The sequence below is a fragment of the Hemicordylus capensis genome, chromosome 3, assembly GCF_027244095.1.
Source record: "Hemicordylus capensis ecotype Gifberg chromosome 3, rHemCap1.1.pri, whole genome shotgun sequence".
In the NCBI taxonomy this organism is placed as follows: Eukaryota; Metazoa; Chordata; class Lepidosauria; order Squamata; family Cordylidae; genus Hemicordylus; species Hemicordylus capensis.
Genome location: NC_069659.1, coordinates 315,213,702 through 315,234,388, shown reverse-complemented (window position 1 = coordinate 315,234,388; position 20,687 = coordinate 315,213,702). Strand labels below are relative to the sequence as shown.

General features: G+C 42.6%; 1 protein-coding gene across 2 annotated transcripts in view; it reads left to right on the top strand.

The window, feature by feature from the left end:
• SLC9A9 (solute carrier family 9 member A9) overlaps positions 1-20,687 on the top strand; it is a 455,942-nt gene that overhangs the window by 11,924 nt on the left and 423,331 nt on the right. The window contains exons 2-4 of one of the 2 annotated variants that reach the window (XM_053308419.1): positions 7,307-7,509; positions 14,865-14,942; positions 17,328-17,404. In XM_053308419.1, coding sequence (XP_053164394.1) covers positions 7,307-7,509; positions 14,865-14,942; positions 17,328-17,404 — 358 coding nt within the window. The remainder of the gene's footprint in view (positions 1-7,306; positions 7,510-14,864; positions 14,943-17,327; positions 17,405-20,687) is intronic. The other variant, XM_053308421.1, reaches the window with a different exon arrangement.

Sequence of the window (20,687 nt, the reverse complement as noted above, 5' to 3'; positions counted from 1 at the left end):
GGCGGTGGGGGGAGTGGGTTTCTTGATGGGAGGGAGGGAGGGGGGAAGCTAGGAGCAGGGCCACACAGAGGGGAACAATCAATGAATCAAACCAACCAATATGCAAAGTCAAAAAAAGAAAACCTTGAACCAAACTGGGCAGAAAGTCTCGGGGGTGGGGGAGGGCACCAACAGGGAGGAAGGGAGTGGGACACACACACACACACAACAAAACCAGAACCAAAGATGCTCACACAGCTAAAATCCTAAAGAAGGCAGGACTCAAAAGGCAGCAGCACCAGCGAGGATTGGGGAACAATCTGGGTGGGAACAAATTAACAATCAGAATCCAATGAATCAGTTGCAACAATAATATAAACTAAATCCTCAGTCTGAACAAAAAGAAACAGAACTCAGGCGGGCAACAACAACACAGGCAATGGCACAAATTATTAATTAACAATCAAACCAACCAAAGCAGCAAATATAGAAATGAACACAGAAGCAATAAACAATCAAATTGAATGAAAATCAAAAAGTGGAACAAAAACAAGACAGGAAAGGCACAAACAGCAATAAATGAAAGCAATGCAGATGGGTGGGGGTGGGGGAGGGGAAGCCAAAACTTTTGGAGGAATGAGAGAGAGAGAGAGAGAGAGAAAGAGAGAGAGAGAGAGAGGGTAAAGGGAGGGTGGGGAAAGGAGGAGAGAACAGAAGAAAAAAACAACAGGAAAAGTTGGGGAAAGTTGAGGGAAAAGTAAAGAAGGTAACTTTGGACAGACAGACAGACACCCAGAGGGCAGATGGACAAAAGAAGGTGGCACACAACAACACACAGAGAGAGCAGAGACACACACTAATATAGGACACACAGTCAGGAACTCACAGACACCAGCAGCAAAAGAGCAAGGGTCTCAGATGATGATCCCACAACTGCAGCCAAAGAGAAGTTTCTAGGCTAGAGGCTTGATTTATATAGGTTTGAAACTCCCTCCTTTGGGAGCCCCCACCTTTGCACTCCCCCCCAGGCCAACAGGGTGCCAGCTCTCAACAGTGCAAACAGCCAACAGCCTACCAGAGTGCAAGACTCATTCTGGCCAATCAAAGGATCAATAACGCAGCCAATGCAATGCCTGAAAAACAGCCTCCAGGAAGGAGCCACAAAATGGAGGACACACTTTAACTTTAATATAAAGACTAAATACAGTCAATTGAAGCCTATGGGACATCCGAACCGGTTCGGATTTTCTGAACCGGCCCAGATTCGGTCCGGAACCGGACCGAAAGGGCCCGATTCGGTCCGGATTTGAACCTCCGGATTCGAACCTCCGGATCCGAACCGGTTCGGATCTGAACCGAACCGCACATCCCTAATTCACCAATTGCGTGTTCATATGTCTTAGCATCATCAGCTATACCATCTTGTTGTGCCTTGGCACTCGTACCTGTCCTGCTTTTCACCCCCAGACTGCCCTGCTTCCAGGCCCAATATGTGCAGCATGTTTGGCTGCAGCGAGAAACTGCTCCCCTGAGATCAGACCTCCTTTGGACTTTTTCTGACTCCCTGACCCTCAAGTGGCACTTGTGTCCCTGTTCCTGCATCCTGCCTTCCCCAAGGAGAGAGATCCCTCGACATCGATCAAGCAACAAGTGTTGAAATACACCACCGGAAAGGACATGATGTATACTAATCTCTGCTCCTAAGTCTCTTGCTCCCCTCTTTCCCACTCTCTAACTTTAAAGTCCAAAACTGTTCTCCAAGACCATTTCTCTGGTCAGCCTTGAGTAGATTTAATTTGGATCTCAAGCCAAAACACCTCTTTGTGAGTTTCAACTTAGTACTATTGATATTATTAGCCTGGTTAGTTTTGCTAGTTAATGAAGCCATTCACACAATCAAAAACTGTGTTCTACCCAGGTTTGGGAGCTGTGTGTGCTCCCAGTGTTTGATTCTGTGGAAGCATGGTAAGAGAAAAACCAGGGTAGAAGTGATTGTGTGGAAGCACAGTAGGAGGAAAAACTACCCTGGTTTGACTCCTACCTTGCTTCCACACAATTATTTCTACCCAAGTTTCCCTCTTACCTTGCTTCCACACAACTGAAAATTGGGAGCACACACAGCTCCCAAACCTGGGTAGAACACAGTTTTTGATTGTATGAATGACCTCATAATTGTATTGCTTCCTAATCAAGATTTCTTTCCTGTACCCGGAAACCCTAAAATAAACCTGATTCTGTCTTTGAACTTCAACTCTCTGTCAAGTCATTTCCAAGACAAAGCTTTGCACAAATTTATTAGGTAATGAGCTGTTCCCTTGAAGTTTGCTATTTCCCCACACAAGCCCCAAAGTTAGTCAGTGTTCACCAATTCCCCCTGGGAGAAGTATCATTAACAGCATGAATTGCCCCCTTTGCTAAGCAGGGTCTGCCCTGGTTTGCATCTGGATGGGTGACTATATGTCAGCACTATCTCCTATAAGGTGATCCCCTTAGTGGATGGGGCCGTAGCTCAGTGGCATAGCATCTGCTTGCATGCAGAAGGACCCAGGCTCACTCCTTGGCATTTCCAGGTTGGGCTGGGAGAGTCTCCTGCCTGAAACTTTGGAGAGTTGCTTCCAGCCAGTGTAGACAGTACTGAGCTAGATGGACCAATGGTCTGACTCAGTATAAGGCAGTTGCCTATGTTCCTATGGTCTGCAGATGTCTGTTACATCCATTAAGCCTCGTTTGAATCCTGATTCCTATTCCTAAGAACCCCAAGTCCTCTGAGTACTGTACTATGTTCGGCCTAGGTATGCAGTAGAATTCCTTTGCAGAAACTGCCTTGGATATTACACATTTGATTTTTAATTATTTTGCACAGAAGTGTTAAGGGAATGGTGGAGCTGGAGTGAACATACCAATACCTTGTCCATGCCTTCTGAAACATCTCACGTTCTTGGGCATTGCAACATGGGTATTTGAATGTGCAGGTTAATTAATTACTTAATAGTAATTACAAACTACACATTACAAACAAACATATGTAACACCATTTTTTAAAAAGGGAAAGCAACTTCAGGAGAAAGAAGTGTAGAGTGGAGGGGCGTGTGAGAGTGGGAGGGTGGGGGAAGTATTTGATTTATTTTCCCCTATCTGCCATTTCTACTGTTCAAATCACATCCCCGACAGTTCCTCGTACCCCTCATGGGATCCCACACACATCTGTGATTTTCTCTTGAAGTGAATATGTCAAGGCTCCATTACACAGACTTAATGTAATATGGTCAGCCCTTGAGCAAAGGCACTTTCACTGCTGCTCCAAACACAGAACATTTAGTAAACAGAATACAAAAAGGAAACAGATATTGTCTCTCAGAAGTCAGTACAATGTAAGAATGTGTGGGCCTCCTGTTCAATATACTTCTTACACTTTTTAAAGCAATGTTCAATGAAATGTGAAACTTGTGATTTGTGAATATTATCTGTTCCACACCAGGGTTACTTTATGATACTATACTCTGTTGGGTTACAAAGTAATGTTCCTTTTAACTTTTTAAACAGAGTGACTCCCCCAATCCTCTGCTACTGTGAATGATTTACCAGATATTGATATACAAAGATCATTACAAGAAGGTGCTAATTTACCTCAAATTTACTTAGGAACTGTATCTTCCAGCTTTTTTTCTTTTGCATCCATGAATCTAATTACATAGTTCATTTAACAACTGAAAACGTTTTTTTGGGGAGTGAGGGAATTCATTTCACTCCATAGATTTGGGATTTTTAAAAAAACATGGACTATTATGAGACCTGTCAGAGCATACTGGGTGTACTAAAAACATTTGAAAAGTATTTTTCTCAACCAAATTCTTGCAGTGGAAACAGGCCATGCAGATTTCCTGTGCATCCTGTTAACAGGGAAGTAAGAGATATTTTAAAAAGGCCAAAGAAGAATATTCATTCCTGAGTTCAAAAGCTGAGAGCCATACTCTCAAAAAGCATGAATATTATTTTGTTTGTGTGGGATGGTTTCCTGACTTTTACTAAATTAACTCTTTTTAAGTATTTGTACAGAGCCACTTTATGGGTGTAGCATAAGTGTGTGCAAAAAAATCATTTCCCCCAGGTTTTGATTTATTTCCATTATATTCCTTTATTTTTTTTGTTTTAGCTCATTTTCGTCTTTTCCCATTTTTAATATTAAAATAAACTGTATATCTTACTTGTGATAGTGGCTGACATATTGAGCAAAGATTCACTGTTGCTGCAAGAGAACAGCCTAAGAGAACTTCCCAAATAAATCAGCACCCTTGATCCTCCCCTTCTGCAGGAAGCCCTTTGTGCCACCTGAAAATATGCCCCCTGAATGTTATGCAGCCCTCAGGGACATATTTTCAAGTGGCAAAGAAAGCTTCCTGAGGAAGGGGACGGCATCAAAAATTGCTGCTTCCCTGCTGCATCACTGGTTAGTTGGGAAGTTCTGTTAGGGTGCTCTCTTGCTGCATCAGTACATCCTTGCTCTGTATGTCAGCCAGTAACTCTCTGTAATTTCGCCTTGCGGTGGCCATTTTATTTATCCGTATGTCCTGGAATGCAGGGTCAGTGTGGGACAGTGTGGGTAGATTAAAAAACTGCTGCTATTTTAAAAATTGCTCTGGCTATTTTATTTCTTAGCGACATTACCTCTTAATAACATTACATAATGGTACATATCAATAATTAAAATGACCACCCTAATGAGATGGCTGGGCAGAGAAGCTACTGCTGGGTGTGACTGCAAGTAACACGCACACTTTAAAATGACACATGGGGATGCTGGAAATGGAACTCCCATTTTTTGTCATGTAGTTAGAAATGAATGGAACCCAATAAAAATATTTGTATCTACTTCCATTTGTTCTGAAAATGAATACACATGCCTACTGGAACATTAGGCTGAAATATAACACTTATCTCCCCACTCCCCTGCCCCCAATTTTAAAAGTAGGTCTGATAATACTGTAGGCATTCTGAGAGCAAAAGCAAGTATCAGAACAACACAACCTGAAATCACATCAAGAGGAAGCAGATATGACATTTTATATAGTCCGCTCTCTTCCCTGTCTTTCACAACATAGTGGCTGACATCCAGACTTGTATTGCACAAGCAGAATGAAAACGGTTGTGCACACTTCAGATGTTTGTGGTGCTGTGCAAAATTGTGGTGTTCCATGATGTTACACAACTGCTAATGGAAGGTCTTCTCTGGGATAGATATGAGGTTGCATGAAATGTTGTGCAATGGTTGTGCAGCCAGTTGTGCAATGCTTGGCACAACTTGTCAACGTCTTTCACTAGCACAAGAGCCATTTGAGAACAGATGTTCCTTTCTTTGCACAACATCCTTCTGCTATGTTCTTGTGATCCCATAATGGGATTATGCTAGCACAACATTATGTAGGCCAGTGTGTTGTAGGGCTGAACTATACATTATGACGGCATGTAATTGGTCCTCATGTGCTATCTTATTTTCCTAAATAGCAGCTGTAGCAGCAGCCCATTCTGGATTGGGACCAGGGTGTGGAGTTAGGGGCTTTTGTCATTGCCACAGCTGTAGACTGGATTGACTTGCTCTGAGAGGAAAGCTCCCGTTGGCACCCAAGGGAGCCACTCTCCTAGGACAAATAGCAGCCATGGGCCTCTCTGATCCAGATCAGGACCACAGAAGGGCAAAGGGCTAAAGCCCCCTCCTCCATGCCCTCCCTATGGTCCTCCTCTGGATCCTCTACAGCTATGGTTTTGGTTTGGTTTTTGTATGGTTTTGTTCTTGTTGTTGTCTTTGCGGGGCCAACAGGGGACAAGCACACAAAGGCCAATTATGTAACTTTTAATTTTTGGTCCTTAGAAACAGTGATGTGGCAAATTAAAAGTTAGCCAAGTGACGTCTTGACCCCTTTGCACCAAGATTTTTCTTTGGGTTCTTCCCCCACATCTATCTTCCTTCCCTCTGTGCAGAATAGTCAGGAAAGCTGCATGTGGACTGTTTCCTCTGCGAGAGTGATTGTTTGGTTTATTTGAAACACTTCACTATACATTTAAGAAAACAAAACTCATGACATGTAGATGCTTATCTACCTCCTGAAGAACTTAATAACTTCATTGTTAGGGAAGGTTGTCTATGACGATGGCTCACTTTGCAGAAGTACAATATCAACAATATAGTCTATCATTACAGTTGCTCCTACTGTGCTCCTTTCCTGATATGACTGTCCTGCTTTTCATTGGTTCCTGTTCATACATCCTTGTTATTCCATCTTAGGTTACACATTTCTTCTAACCGCAATACTCAGTGGATGTTAGCAGGAGTGGAGAAGGCCACTGAAAGTTAATTGCATGCACTTGGCAGAGTCTTGTCCTTATATCACATAATATTCATAATAGGTGTAAATGCTATCATTTTATTGTTTTGTTACATTGATGTCCTTCCATGTTGGATGGAACTCAAGGCAGCATACATGGGATTCCCATGGAGTCATCAATCCAAATACTGACCAGATCTAGACCTGCTTAGCTTCAGCAAGGTGGTTGTATCATGTGCCCTCAGCCCATGCACTGCTACGAGTCACAAAATTTGCACCCACATAATTTTGTATTAGGTGCAGACTCTGGCATTAAGAGAATCTCAGATTTCACTTTTTAAATAAAAGCAAGTTTCTAGTCCTCATGACTTGAAAATGTGTAGGTAATGTTTCATAAAATCCCCAAAGCCAAAGGCAGGGCTGGGGAATAGGATTTCTAGAGGTGAGGAGAATGGTGAGTCTTGCAAAGCTTTTGAAGCATTTCCAATTTAGCAAATGCAAAATAATCAAATGTATGCACTTCTGTTTTCTTATGTCAGGATTGTAACCAATTCTGCATCAGTTCTGAGCATGCTACACATTTGTTTAGAATGCAACCTGAAAAATACAAACCCAGGTGATATACATGAATTGGTCACATTTTTTTCTCCAAGGATGCCTGCTATCATTCAATAAAATTGCGAATATGGACAGTTAGGAGGTTAAAGAGGAATGTCAATTTTTTTAAAAAAAAATATCAAGCCTTCCTGAAGTGTGTCTGAAGCAGGGTGATGTTTCTTTTCGGAGCATTTTTCATGAATGCATTAAAAATATTTGTACATTTTGGTCCACTTTGATTGATTGATTAAGTGCTGTCAAGTCAGTGTCGTCTCTTAGCGGCCACATAGTTAGATTCTCTCCAGGATGATCTGCATGCAACTTGGCTTTGGCCCACTTACGAGTGACTACAATTTGGATGCTTATGCTGAATGCTCTCCTATTTATGGACCACCTGTTTTTATTCTTAGGTCTCATCATGGGACTAATTTTACGGTATGCTACAGCACCATCTGATTTTGAAAATGGAACTGTCTACGACTGTGAGAAGCTGGAGGCTGGCCTGCCCACTCTGCTCGTCAACATAACCAATCAAGTATATGAATATCAATATAAAAGGGAAATTAGCCAGCATAATGTCAACGCACACCAAGGCAATGTGATGCTACAAAAGGTAAAATGAGTGTCCTCTTCAGGGCAAATGAGTTTCATTATTTCTGATGGCAATAATGGTGATAAGAAAATTCAAATTGGCTTAAGTGTGAGTCACACTTGTTTTAAAACAATGGGGCATACAGAGTCCTCATTCAAAGTGGGACATTTCAATGCATTTGCTCAGACTGCTTTGGACAATGGTCTCTGAAAGGCAGCTGTGCAAGTCTTCCTGCCCAGCAGGGGCAGTCTATAGCTTCCATTTGTGAAGGCAGGGTTCCAGTGAATGAAAAAAAGCAGAGGATTCTTTCTGATGGGGGACTTTTGCAGATGAGGGGAATAAAGGGAAATGAGATTCTGATGTGTAATCTTGATAATATGGAAGAATGGACTCCTTGGTCATGAGACATTTGAATAAAAGCTATTTTAGAGGGTTTAGAAGGTTATGTAGGCAATGCTGACTTCTGTCAAATGTTACACATTGTAGAAGAAGGATTCACTATTTGTTTATTTATTTAACTGATTTTTATACCACCCCAAACCAAAGTCTCGGAGCGGTTATTATTGTTCTACTGTATTTTGCAAGAGACCAGGGGTCATAGCAGTGGAATTGTTATGTTGTACCACATGCATTTTGTACCACATGCAACTACACAGGTTGATGTAGTACGCATCGGAGGAAGAAGCTGCAGCCAATCACACTTTCCCAACACACATACATGCAGAGAAAGTCACACGCTATAAATATTACCTGTGACTATGTAATTGATTTATATCAGGAATTATATTATGCTTTCTGTACATGAATAGTCTCACAGTGGCTTATAAGGTTTAAACCAAAACAATAATCTATTAACTGTTATCAATTAATATCAACCCACAGTCAAAAACCAGTAGCAGAAATAATAATTGTCATAGTCCAACTGACATCTAGACTAATGTTGTGCACATACACAAAAGGAGGGGCGATTCTAGTCGATCCACCCTTCCTTCTGCAGCCCTTTGTGTCTCCTGAAAATATGTCTTTTGAGGGTTGCAGGGCCCTAATGCCGATTTTCCACTGTGTGGAATGTTAGCCAACATGCTTAAGCCTGCACAATTATTTATTTATTTATTTATTTATTTATTTATTTATTTATTTATTTTTAAATTTATATACCGCATTTCATTAAAGCAATCCCAAGGCAGTTTACAACAAAAATTTAAACACAAGATGGTAAAAAAGACACAATTAAAATATTAAGTGAAAAAATAAAATAAAAAATAAAATATTAAACAGATCTGATTAAAAAATTAAAACAAAAGCATAAAGGCAATACAGACTATAAAGAGCAGCAGCAGAGAATCAAATAAATGCCTGGGCAAAAAGCCAAGATTTTACACTTTTTCTAAAAGCTGCGATGGAGACTGAGGAGCGAATAGCCACCAGGAGAGCATTCCAGAGTCTGGGGGCAGCAACAGAGAAGGCCCTGTCCCGCGTGCACGACAACCAAGCCTCCCTCATTGTCAGCACCCGGAGCAGAGCCCCCTCAGGTGACCTCGCTGAGCGGGCAGCAACCCTTGGGAGCAGGCAGTCCCTCAGGTATCCCGGGCCCAAGCCATATTGATTTTGGCCATTTTGTCAAGATCAGGCACAGAGGGATGTAGACGGGAGGGGTGTGTTGCCAGACAGCCTGATTTCAGGGTAGCCCAGGGAGCACCCCTCTGTCTATATTATGTTGGAAGGCTCTACAGTCTGGGACTGCAGGATCGCAGTCACTATGGTGAACTTTTCACCTGCCTGGGTTTGACACCCGCAGCTGGTCACTTGGCATGAGCAAAGCGTGGGGCAATGTGCCCCAAGGTCAGAATAGTGAAGACTGAATGAGATGTCCCCACCCCTCTCTTTCACAAGAGAAGGCAGTAGCCAGTGAGCAGACTCTATTTCAAAAGGTGAATTCATCAAGAAGGGAATCCTCCCTTTCACGGGAGATAACGATGAAGCGAAGCACTCCTCGAGAGGCACACAGATAATCGGTGCATTTCCCAACCCATTCTACATTAACAGTTTAGCTGGCAAGGACTCAGGGAAATGAGTGCATCACAATTGGAGATGTGTAATCTAGACACCTGGAGGGAGGCGACCTGTTCTTGAGATAGTCAGCCCAGCAGTTCTGTTCAACATCCCCAACTCATTTATAAAGCTTACCTCTTGGCCTTGTTGGGCAAGCTACCCTCAGAGTGATTAAGTTCGAGTAGCAATAGATTTCTTTGTCTTCCATGGAATCTGCCACCCTCTGGGTGGGCACATTTTGAGGTATATCAGGGCATATTTTGAGGTATATCTACCTCTAGCCAAAGCACATGGCCTCGGAATCTGTTTGGATCACTATCCTATGGGCTCTCATACAAGCAAGTGGTACGCTCCTTTTGCTCCTCACTTCTTTCCTGCTTCTCCCTGCTTGTCAACTGGTGAAGAGGCCAACCAATGCGCAACAAACGGACCAACTTAACCAGGGAAGCATAGGTAAACTAACCTCTTGCCCTTCTAAGCCTCATTGCTCCCTCCCTCTCTTGTCCAGCCAGGATCCGGTCAAGCACCCTAGACAAGCTGATCAAACCATAATTAGGGCTTCAAGCTAAATTGCAGCTAGCCATATTCTTGTCTAGGATATCAGCAAAGATTTATTGCCTTGCTTAACTGAACTCTTGCATTCTGTACCCCCATTTACCCTTAATAAAACTTCTGAACTGTATTTCTTCCTCCTCATATTTTCCAAGACACCAAACTTGCTCAAATTAATACTGGAACCAAACTGCCCCCTCTAGCCAAGCTTATTCCCCACACTAAGCCAAAAGCACATTCAGAGCATCTAGCCAGCCCTCTGGGGCAGTTCCTGTAACAGGGTTGATGAAAATAGCCCCCACTACATGCATGAAACATTATTCAGAATATACAATGTTAATCTGGATGTCAGTCAAGTAAACAAAAATGGCCTAACTTTTAAAAGGCTTGCTGAAATAAAATTATCTACTCACAGATGCATACTATTTTATATATGTAAGTGCTTTCTTACATAATGATGTTATATCTACAGGAAGCTGTCTCATAGCAAATCAGACCGTCTAGCACAGTGTTGTCTATGCCAGAGGTTCCCCATCTGTGGTACTCTAGATGTTGCTGAACTGCAACTCCCATCATCCCCAGCCACAATAAAATGCAGCTAGGGATGATGGGAGTTGTAGTCCAGCAACATCTGGAGTACCACAGGTTGGGAACCCTTGGTCTATGCTGACTGGCAGTGGCTCTTCAAGGTTTTAGGCAGGAGTCTTTCCCAGTCCTATCTGGAGATGCCAGGAAATGAAACGGAGGTCTTCTGTATTCAAGAAAGTTGTTCTACTTCTGAGCTACAGCCCCAAATGTTTCTGAGTCTGCAGCAGTTCACATGTGGCTGGCAAAGGAGTCAACTGCATGCATTTGACTTTTCAGACAAGACATTTGCACTACAATTGCCACTAAAATTTGATGAGGAGAGCAACTGGTGTCTACCTCATATTTCTACCTCCTATTTCTTTTTGGATTGTGAGCCATTTGGGGACAAGGAACCATCTTATTTATTTTTCTAGGTAAACCACTTTGAGAACTTTTTTTTTTTTTTGAAAGATGATATATAATTATTTTTTTTAAGTAGGAAAGAAATTCAAAGCAAATCCAAGAATTTTCCCTCAGGCAAAAAAGGCTGAGGAATTTTTAGAGGGGCCAAAAGAATTTTGATAAATTAGCAGAATTTCCCAGGGATGAGGGAGTCCACCCATCACTGAGTTGTTCCTAGAATTTACTTAAAGTGAAATTTGTGAATACTTTTTCAGGAAAAACCACTGAGGAATTTCAAGGCATGATAAATTGTTTTCATAAACCAGGCAAAATTACCGACCATCTTTGCAGAACGACAATTCACAGGATACAACCCATGTCCAGAGGTTGTTGCATATTTATGTCAGCAGACACTGCATTAATTAAGGAGCATATTCAGTCTTCTGTTCTGCTGTGTAGACTTAAAAAATAGAGGAATTCCAACATAGTTATTATGAGGAAGAATAACAAAAACTAATTGTGATAGTCAAGCCATCATTAGCACTTATGGGCTGAATTTTTCTTTCAGAAATAGCAGCCACAGGGGAAACTGATCGGGGGTGGGCAGGGTGCTGGCTCATTTGACGCTATAGTCCCAATCTGGATCTTTGCCTGCTGGTCTATAGCTGCACTTGACAAGGGGAAAAGGTGCTCGCTCTTCCCTGCTGTGGTCCCAACCCAAGTCTGCCCCCTGTCACTGCTGTTGTCTAAAGAAATGTTAAGCCCATCATGCTAATGATGGGCTTAATGTGTAATGTATAGTTTGGCCCTAACAGAAGAAAACGTACTGACTGTTTCAAGTTCACTTTTTGGACTAATCTTCCCAGGATTGTTTTGTTGCTTGCAAGACAGAGGAGGGGAAAAGGAATTCAACCAGAAATCGTATAGTCTGATTTTTGTGGCTGGTTGTGCAATCTGAAGTTCCCCACACTTCACTCTTCTTTTTTTGGGATTAGTTTTTGCTCTCTGTGCTGTATTTATGGATACACACATATGATATGATTGTATTGTCTTGGCTAACTATGCAATTAATTCCCACAGCTCTCCCATCTCCAAATCCTAGAGCAGCAAGGTGCATAAAACCTATTTGTAGATATAATTCCAAAATTAATGTGGCATTTGAGACTGTCAGTATAGAAGCCTGAGTGATAAAACTTCTTACTCCAACTTTCCCCCCATAAAGTTGTCAGTGCAATGGAATTTACCACTTGCTGTTATTGGCCAGCCAGTTCACATTCATTTAATAATTCAAAGTAAGCAGTAAGGTTAAAAAAAAAATTGCTGAGCTCACACTTCCTGTTTATCGAGTTGAGCTATCTCTTGGACTAAAAAAGAAGGAAGTCATTTTGCAGTCAGAATGCTTTGTTACCGAACTAAATAATTCATCCAGGATTGCTACCCTGTAAAGGAAAGGAGCTTTATCAGAACAAAGATGCTGCAGACCATTCTGCTAATGACATGTTCCCATTTTAAAGATATTAATCTTGCAATGAAACCTACTGAAAGTACAGTGGAATTCAGGGTCATAAAAAGGACGATTATTGCTCAGCAAGATTATCCTTTACAGTGGATTCAACTGTACAATAGGGTTCTAAATTGCAAGAGTGAAGACTGCAGGCTTTATAACACCAAATTCAATGGCCATCCTGCTAACGAAACTCTGCCTGCACTAATTCTGACATCCTGTTCAAGATTCATTCAAAAAGTGTATTCACTAGAATCTCTTGTAGTTTTCCCTTTGTGAAATCATACAGTTGAGGGCAACATGTAATCCAGTGCCCAGCCCGATGCAAGCCATCCAGTGCTAGAATATCCCCGACAGATGGCTGTCCAGCCTCTGCTTAAGGACCTCCAGTGAGGGGGATCCTACCACACCCTAGATAATTGGTTCCATTGCCAAACTGCTCTTACCATTCAGAGGTTTCTCATACTGTTCTATAGAAATCTATCCTCCTGTCCTCTGGTGCAGCAGAGGACAAGTCTACAAGTCTGTGACAACCCTTCAGATATTTGAAGAGTGCTATCACCCCACCCCACCCAATATTCTCTTCTCCAAGCTATACCCAGCTCCGTCAACCTACCCTCATCAGCACCCATCTTGGAGCAGGATAATAATGGGCACTAGTCTCTAGGGAGCTGATATGTGGAGGATATTGCTTTAAGATGGTTGGATGTGGGTGGGATGTTAAGGTGGGTGGATATTTTCCAGGCTTATTGAGTGAAATCTTGGCTTTTTACCCAGGCAAAAGGAAAACATGATTGTTCCTATTGCTGCTGCTTTGTACTTTTTTATGGTTATATTGTGCCTGTTTTTAATCTTTTCATCAGATTTGCATTTTTATATTCTTGTTCAATAATTTAATTGCATAATTTTCATAGTCTTGTGTTTAACTTTTCTGTGAACTGCTTTGAGATTGTTTTTAATGAAAGGTGGTATAGAAATTTAACAAACATATATATGAGATGATTGGCCTAGAGAGAGAGAGAGAGAGAGAGAGAAATAAGTGTGTGTGTGTGTGTGTAAACCTGTTGGGTTTGCAAGTTATCTAGAGTCACTTTATGTTTGACTTGCATTAGGTAAAGTATATTGTAGTTTGTTGAGCTAATTGCCTCATCTAGGCATCGCTCCCTCTCATGACATGGGGGGAGGGAGCAGGCAGCTTCCTAATTATGAAGACAACCCTTAGGGCCTGAAAAGGCTGCGTTCTGTGACAGCTGTAACATTATCTGGACTTTGTGGTATGATAACAAATCAGAGAGAGTTATTGCTTCACCTTCAGTGTCCTGAAGACTAACAAGCTGCAGCTCCTTAGGGGCAATGAGAACGCCACAAGGACATTTGCGCCATTGCCATGGCACTGTTTCCTGTGCTAGCAGCACTGAAGGGAATCCGAAAGATAATGAAGGACTGCAGGATGTTGTGGTTAATTAGTAGAAACACTCACTAACTAATTCCCCAGATTCTTTTGTTAAATAAAATCTTCGAAGAATAGCAGCAAAGCATTTATGCAGCAGCCTCAAACAACAGCATAACATAAGAACAGCCCTGCTGGATCAGGCCCAAGGCCCATCTAGGCCAGCATCCTGTTTCTCACAGTGGCCCACCAGATGCCGCTGGAAGCCACAGGCAGTAGTTGAAGGCATGCCCTCTCTCCTGCTGTTACTCCCCTGCAACTGCTGGCCTCCAGCTACTGTTGAACTACAACTCCCATCATCTGCAGTCACCAGTGATGATGGGAGTTGTAGTCCAACATTTACAGGAGGGCTGCATTTTCTACAGAAAATTCATTCCTCCTGTAAATTCAGCCCTCCTGTTCTATAGAAACTCCAGCCCTCTATGGAAAAATCTCCTGTTCTATAGAAAATCTAGCCCTCCTGTTCTATAGAAACTATTGTCTTTATTGGGGAAATAAACTATCAAGAGCAACACTACTTTGGTCAGAATGAAGGCAAATTCTAGGCTTTGATACATACCAAATGGTTTCAACTGTCATGGTTTTACTATGGCTTTATGCTTATCTCAGTCTAGTTACTCTTGCTTTAAGTTTTTATTTTTAATATATAAATTAACATGTGTTTAAATAAATTTGCATATATCATTCTGTGGTTTTACCCAGGTTTTTTCCTGCATTATAATCTGTATGTCCAGGGTTTTAAAAAATGTATTTGAATGTTGACAGCCTGTTAGCCATGTGAATATCCTAATACACAGTTCATAATGAGCATTTTATGCTTCTTACCCTTTGTCTTGTCCTTTCTGGCAGATGACATTTGATCCTTCAATCTTCTTCAATGTTTTATTACCTCCCATTATATTTCATGCCGGATACAGTTTAAAGAAAGTAAGTAGCTTCCCCTTTCAAATATGGAATAGTCTGATGTGGCTGCTGATCTATAGGGCTGACCAGAGAAATTTGTAAAACTACCTATTAGGGAGTGCTTTAGTTTGTTATTACCCAGAGAAATCAAAGTTAGGAGTCAGGAAAATGTTCTCCATTTCAAAACATCATTTTGATTCACATTTTCATTATAGAACTTGATAATACTGTAACTGCTATAACTCAGATCTGCCAACCATCTGCTATCTTACCAGTCCATGCAGTTTGTTTTTTGTTTTTTGGCTTGTCTACAGGCATTTTTCTGAATCAGATAAACAAAACTATATAGCTGGAGCTGGGGAAGGGTGTTACCTTTTTCTATTGATCCCACAGACTGATTCCCTGGCCCTTTCCCCAGTGTTTCAGCATCTGCTTGCCCTTTCACATAGGCTCTAATTGTCTGTATTTTCTAGGGGAGGAAAGCTGGTATTGTGGTAGTGAGCATGAATTGTCCCCTTTGCTAAGCACGTATGCCTATATGTAAGCTCGGTCTACTGTAAGATATTCCCCTTAGTGGATGGGGCCATAGGTCAGTGGAAGAGCATCTGCTTTACATACAGAAGGCCTTGGGTTCAATCCTTGGCATCTCCAGGGAGATGCTGGGAGAGATTCCTGCCTGCAACCTTGGAGAGCCACTGCCAGTGAGTGTAGACAATACTGAGCTAGATGGACCAATGGTCTGACCCAGCATGAGGCAGCTTCCTAGGTTCCTATGACAGTCCCATTATATGTTATGCTGGATGCAGTTTAAAGAAAGTAAATGGCTTTCTTTAAACTGAATGTTCTGAAATCTGTCCCTGTTTTTCATCTCTGTTTTTCATCTCCCCTACACAGTCACAGGCATGTCCCTATTTTACCCAGTGAAATGTTGGAGGATATACTTTCTCCTGATACATCAAAACCATCCAAACTCCATTCACTGACCCACCAAAAGCTCACTAGGCCTCACTCTCCTAACAACTCAAAACGTGACCCAGCCTCATCCATTGACTAGATATCACAACTTAGCAAGTCTATTTATTATTAGAGAGGTTGCTGGTCACAACATACCCACATGGCATGTTTACTTGGATATATATCTATGTATGCTAAAAATGTTGGCTGACGTGAAATTCAGCTGCCGTAATGGTCTGCCCAGGGGCTGCTGTGAACTTCAAAGCAAACTCTGATAATGTTCAGAAGCAATGGCTGTGGAAGCAGCTTTTCTGCAGTTTCTCCATAATTGTAAATAGAGAAACCTGAAGAAATGCTGCTTCTGCATCAGCTGTTTCTGAACAGGGCAGACCATTATGGTGATGGTAGGCTGTGCATCATGTCATCCAGTGTTTGCTCATGAACATACTTAAGTTGCAAACACCACGTTGAAATAAACAAGCAATTAACTTGAAACTCATTTTTTAAAAAATTCTGGGACAATTTAATTCCCTCATTTTTTAATCATCCGTATGATCCCTGCCCCCCTGCCACCCACTCTAGGTATATATTTTTCCAAAGTTCCTCTGCCTTTCCAATTATTTTTATTTTGTGGACAACCGTAAAGCATTTTAAAAAGTGCTGGAAAGTGATTTACTGGGATTGTTATGGATCTCCCTACCTTTAAAAAATATATTGCTAAATATCATTTGAGTTATAGAACAGGGTTGCAAAACTTTGGCCCTCCAGCAGTTGTTGGACTACAACTCCCATCACCCCCAGCCACAGCAGCCTTTATTCATTCACATATATTTTTCAAATTTGTAGACTGCCCCAAACGTCTGTCTCTGGGCAGTTTACAACAACATCAAACAGATTAAAAATGAAACCAATAACCTTAAAACAATTTAAAATCACCAGAGTCAGGGATGATGCTGACTATGCTTCTCTGTCTAGGGCCTTTTCTAGACATTGGTATATCATGTTTCTTTTTAAGTCCCTGCTGCACTATATTTACTGATGGGATTAAAGTGGTAATGAGAAAAGATAGAAGAGGAAGCATTAGCCAGAAGGTGGTGCTGTAAAAACAGTGCAGGAGCAGTGCTCAGTGTCTGACTGGAATGTCAGAACTGAGAAAGAGAGAGATCCAGATTCTTTATGAGCTAAGGCAGGCGCCTGGATCCTACATGACAGCCCTTCAGCAAGTACTGTGGGAACTTAAAAAGAAACAATAAACTAACAACTAGAAAAACACTAGGACCTGTAGGTGTTTAAGATAACCATTTGCAGAAGAGATTCAGAGCAAAACTATAAAAGGAAGTTTGACAGTAGAACTTCTGGTACCCGACTCTCAGATTTGATGGGTAGGCTTACATTTCTGTGTTAAACCACATAACATTTCACAAGGTTTTTAAAAAATCATTTTCTGTTCCACAGAGACATTTTTTTCGTAACTTGGGATCAGTTTTAACATACGCCTTCTTGGGAACTGCCATCTCTTGTATTGTTATAGGGTAAGTGAAATTCTCACTGCTCTTTTTAAAGTCATGTATTTATATGCATTTTCTGACAAGATGTATGATGTACTTTGTCAAACGGTTATCATATGCTGAAGATGTGTGCCAAGCCTGCTGAAGGGATTCTGTTTTGTAGTTCCTTGTTTTGATCCAAAGCAGCAGGTTTCTATAGTTTTTCTTGCTGCCATTTTGAATTTGACAGGTCACAATTGTGTATGCGTTCATTCAATATTATCTGTTCCGTTAGCATGTTTCAACACTTGTGTGTTTCACTCAGTAACACTGCAATTGGATGCCATAGTTATATGTGCAAACAGTTGTTAGGCACATCGGAAGCTGCTTCATACGGAGTCAGACCATTGGTCCATCTAGTGCTGTCTAGGAGCATAGCTATCAGTGCTCAAATGTGTCCTATGAACATCGGCCGCTGTGTGCGCGAACCGGGCTATCAGGGCCCCAACATCTGCCGCTGCCTGCTTGCCTCCTCAAGCACCCCTGCCACTACCATTACTCAGTGCGGGCTGTTGTGGTGGTAAGTGGGGGGGATGCAATGTTTCCTTTCTTGCTGGTGCAAGAGAGGAAACATCTCATCACTCCAAAAGCCTGCCAGGAACTCCTCCTGGCAGGTTGTTGGCTGTTGCAGTGGTGAGTGAGGGGATGGGATGCTTCCTTTCTTGTACCAGTGAAAGAAGAAACATTGCACACACACCTCAGCTCACCACTGCAACAGCCGGCATTGAGTAGTGGCAGGTGTGGTGAGAGGAGACAGGAGGCAGTGGAGAGAAGAAGAGGAAGGAGGCAGTGGCAAAGCAAGGTGGGAGACATGGAGGGGCTAGTGCCGTTCCCCCCACACACACAAATGCCAGGGGTGCAAATGGGAGGTAGAACCCAGGCTGCCACATGGCTTGCTATGCCCCTGGTATGGTCTGCTGAGTACTGACAGTGGCTGTCCAAGGTTCCAGACAGGACACTTCCAGCCCTACCTGGAGATACCAGGAAGTGAATCTTGGAACCTTCTGCATGCAAGCAAGCAGATGATCTTCTACTGAACTACAGCCCAACCCCTAAGTCTAAGGGGAATATCTTACAGCGCTTACATGTAATCATCCCTCCAAAAGCAAGCCAAGGCAGACCCTGCTTAGCAAAGAGGACAATTTATGCTCACCACACAAGGCCATCTCTCCTCCAGCTCTGTACACACCTGTTTTGCTCATGAGAATAGTGATGTTTGGGTGCTAAATTATTAATTACTAGTATTTTTTAGCCCGTTACAATAACGGGCGCTAGCCTTCCCTTCCCTCCCCCCCTCCCCCCCCCCCTTGCCTCTTTCCTCTCCCTTGCCCCTTCTAATTTTTTCCCCCCCATCCAGTTTCCCTCTGGGCTCCGGGCCCGCCGCCACCATTCTCCCTCCCGCCCCCGCCTGCCTCCATGCCCGCCTGCCTCCATGCCGCGGCAAGGACCCCGGGGCCGGGCGCCGCCGTCTTTGGAGTTTTTGGCCAGCGCGGGCCCTTCGCTTTCGGCCTCCGTGCCACCGCCGGTCTCCCCGCCCGGGCCAGGGCTGCCCGCTACCGCCGGCCTCCACTCCGGCCCCCCACCGGCCCAGTCTCTGTCTCTTTTGGCCGTGGCGGCGGCTCTGCCGCTGCCTCGGCCAATTTTCTCCGCCGCACCTTCCCGGCTTCTTCTGGGCGGCCGCTTGGCCGCCCAACATGGCCGCCAGGTGCCGGCGGTTGTGTCTCTCTGCCCTCCCTGCTTCGCGCATGCCCAGAGCGACCATCGGAGGCACGAACACACGCCTTGGTGTCCGTCCACGGACGGACACCAAGGCTTTTATTAGAGAGGATTATGAAAATCCCAGTTGTCTGGCGAACATAAGAACCCTGCTAGATTGTATCATCTTGTGTTCAGCATTCTGTTTGCAACAGCTGGGTACTTTTTCAGAAGCTCACAAGCTAGGCATGAAGAAAACAAGATTCGCCCATTGCTTATCCCCATCATCTGGCACTCAAGAGGTATGTTGCTAATGTGCATGTCTTTCAGTACATGATTTTGAGATCAGGCTGCAATTTCAGTTTTAGTTGAGATTTTAGTGTCACAGAGGCAACAAAAATAAAACACAACTTGAATTAAAATGCAATATAAAATAATTATAAATGCTATTACACTTGAGCTTCCATGAAATCTGCAGTATTTAACAAAATACCCTTAAAAAAAACAATTTGATAGCAATTCTGACAAGAATGGAGCAAAATCAAGTAAAGTACATTAGAAAAGATACAAATTCAGTATCTTTAGAATAGTTTGTAGTCATTGTCCTTTTTCATATTGCCCCTTAAAGAAGGCCATAGTCGGTCACTGGAGATGTTGAACTATACCATTCTTAAGCAAGGTGCTGAAGTTTCTATCTTTGGTGCAGGAGGATTTATGACAGCACTTCAGATTTTATAAGATTGCCCTAATTTACAAGCACCCAGAGTTCTGAACTTGCAAAGAGCACTCTGAAATTACACAAGCAATTAACTTTTAGCTTCAGTCATCTCTCCTTTTTATTATCCATCCTTAAGTAAAGTTATATTTGCAGAATTAAAATATATGTTCCCTTTCCACATCATCATAAGGCCCAACTCACACATTTAATGCCATTTTGGCATTGCGAAAGCAGCAGTGTCTGATTAAGTTGTATTTTAGAGTTTATAGTTTGTTAGAATGCCTTTCACCTGGAAAGTTTAGGAGAAGACTTCTCAAGATCAAAAAAGGCATATGTCTTGTATACAACTCCAGTCTTAATGTGATTGTCCCTCTGAGGACTAGAGTGCTGCTGCTGTCAAGCCCAGGAACAAAGAGAAATACCTTCACTGTGCTACCTGCTATAAGAGGGAAATACCTCTCTCTGCCCTGCTTGTGGCAGCTGCAGCTTTGTAACCTGCATGGGGGCAGAGCCATCCCTATCCCCCTATCAGCTTCTTTGAGTCTGTAGTAATGGGGATAAAGGGGATCTCTTCTCCACTGACTATTTCCACACCCTAAATTACATCATCCTTCCAGGGATTCCCAATCTTTCCTCCCAGTGTGTTGGCCAAAGACCATTGCGGTTAAGGATTATGGGAGCAGTATCCCAACAACACACGGGGGGTGGGGAGCAAGATTTGGCATCCCTGATTCAGGCCACCACTGGTTCTGGAAAACTGCATGCGCTTGCCATACCTCTTGGGCATGCTTTTGTTGTAATTTTATCCATTCATTCATCTTCTGCTCTTCCTCCAAGGAATGGTGTACATGGTTA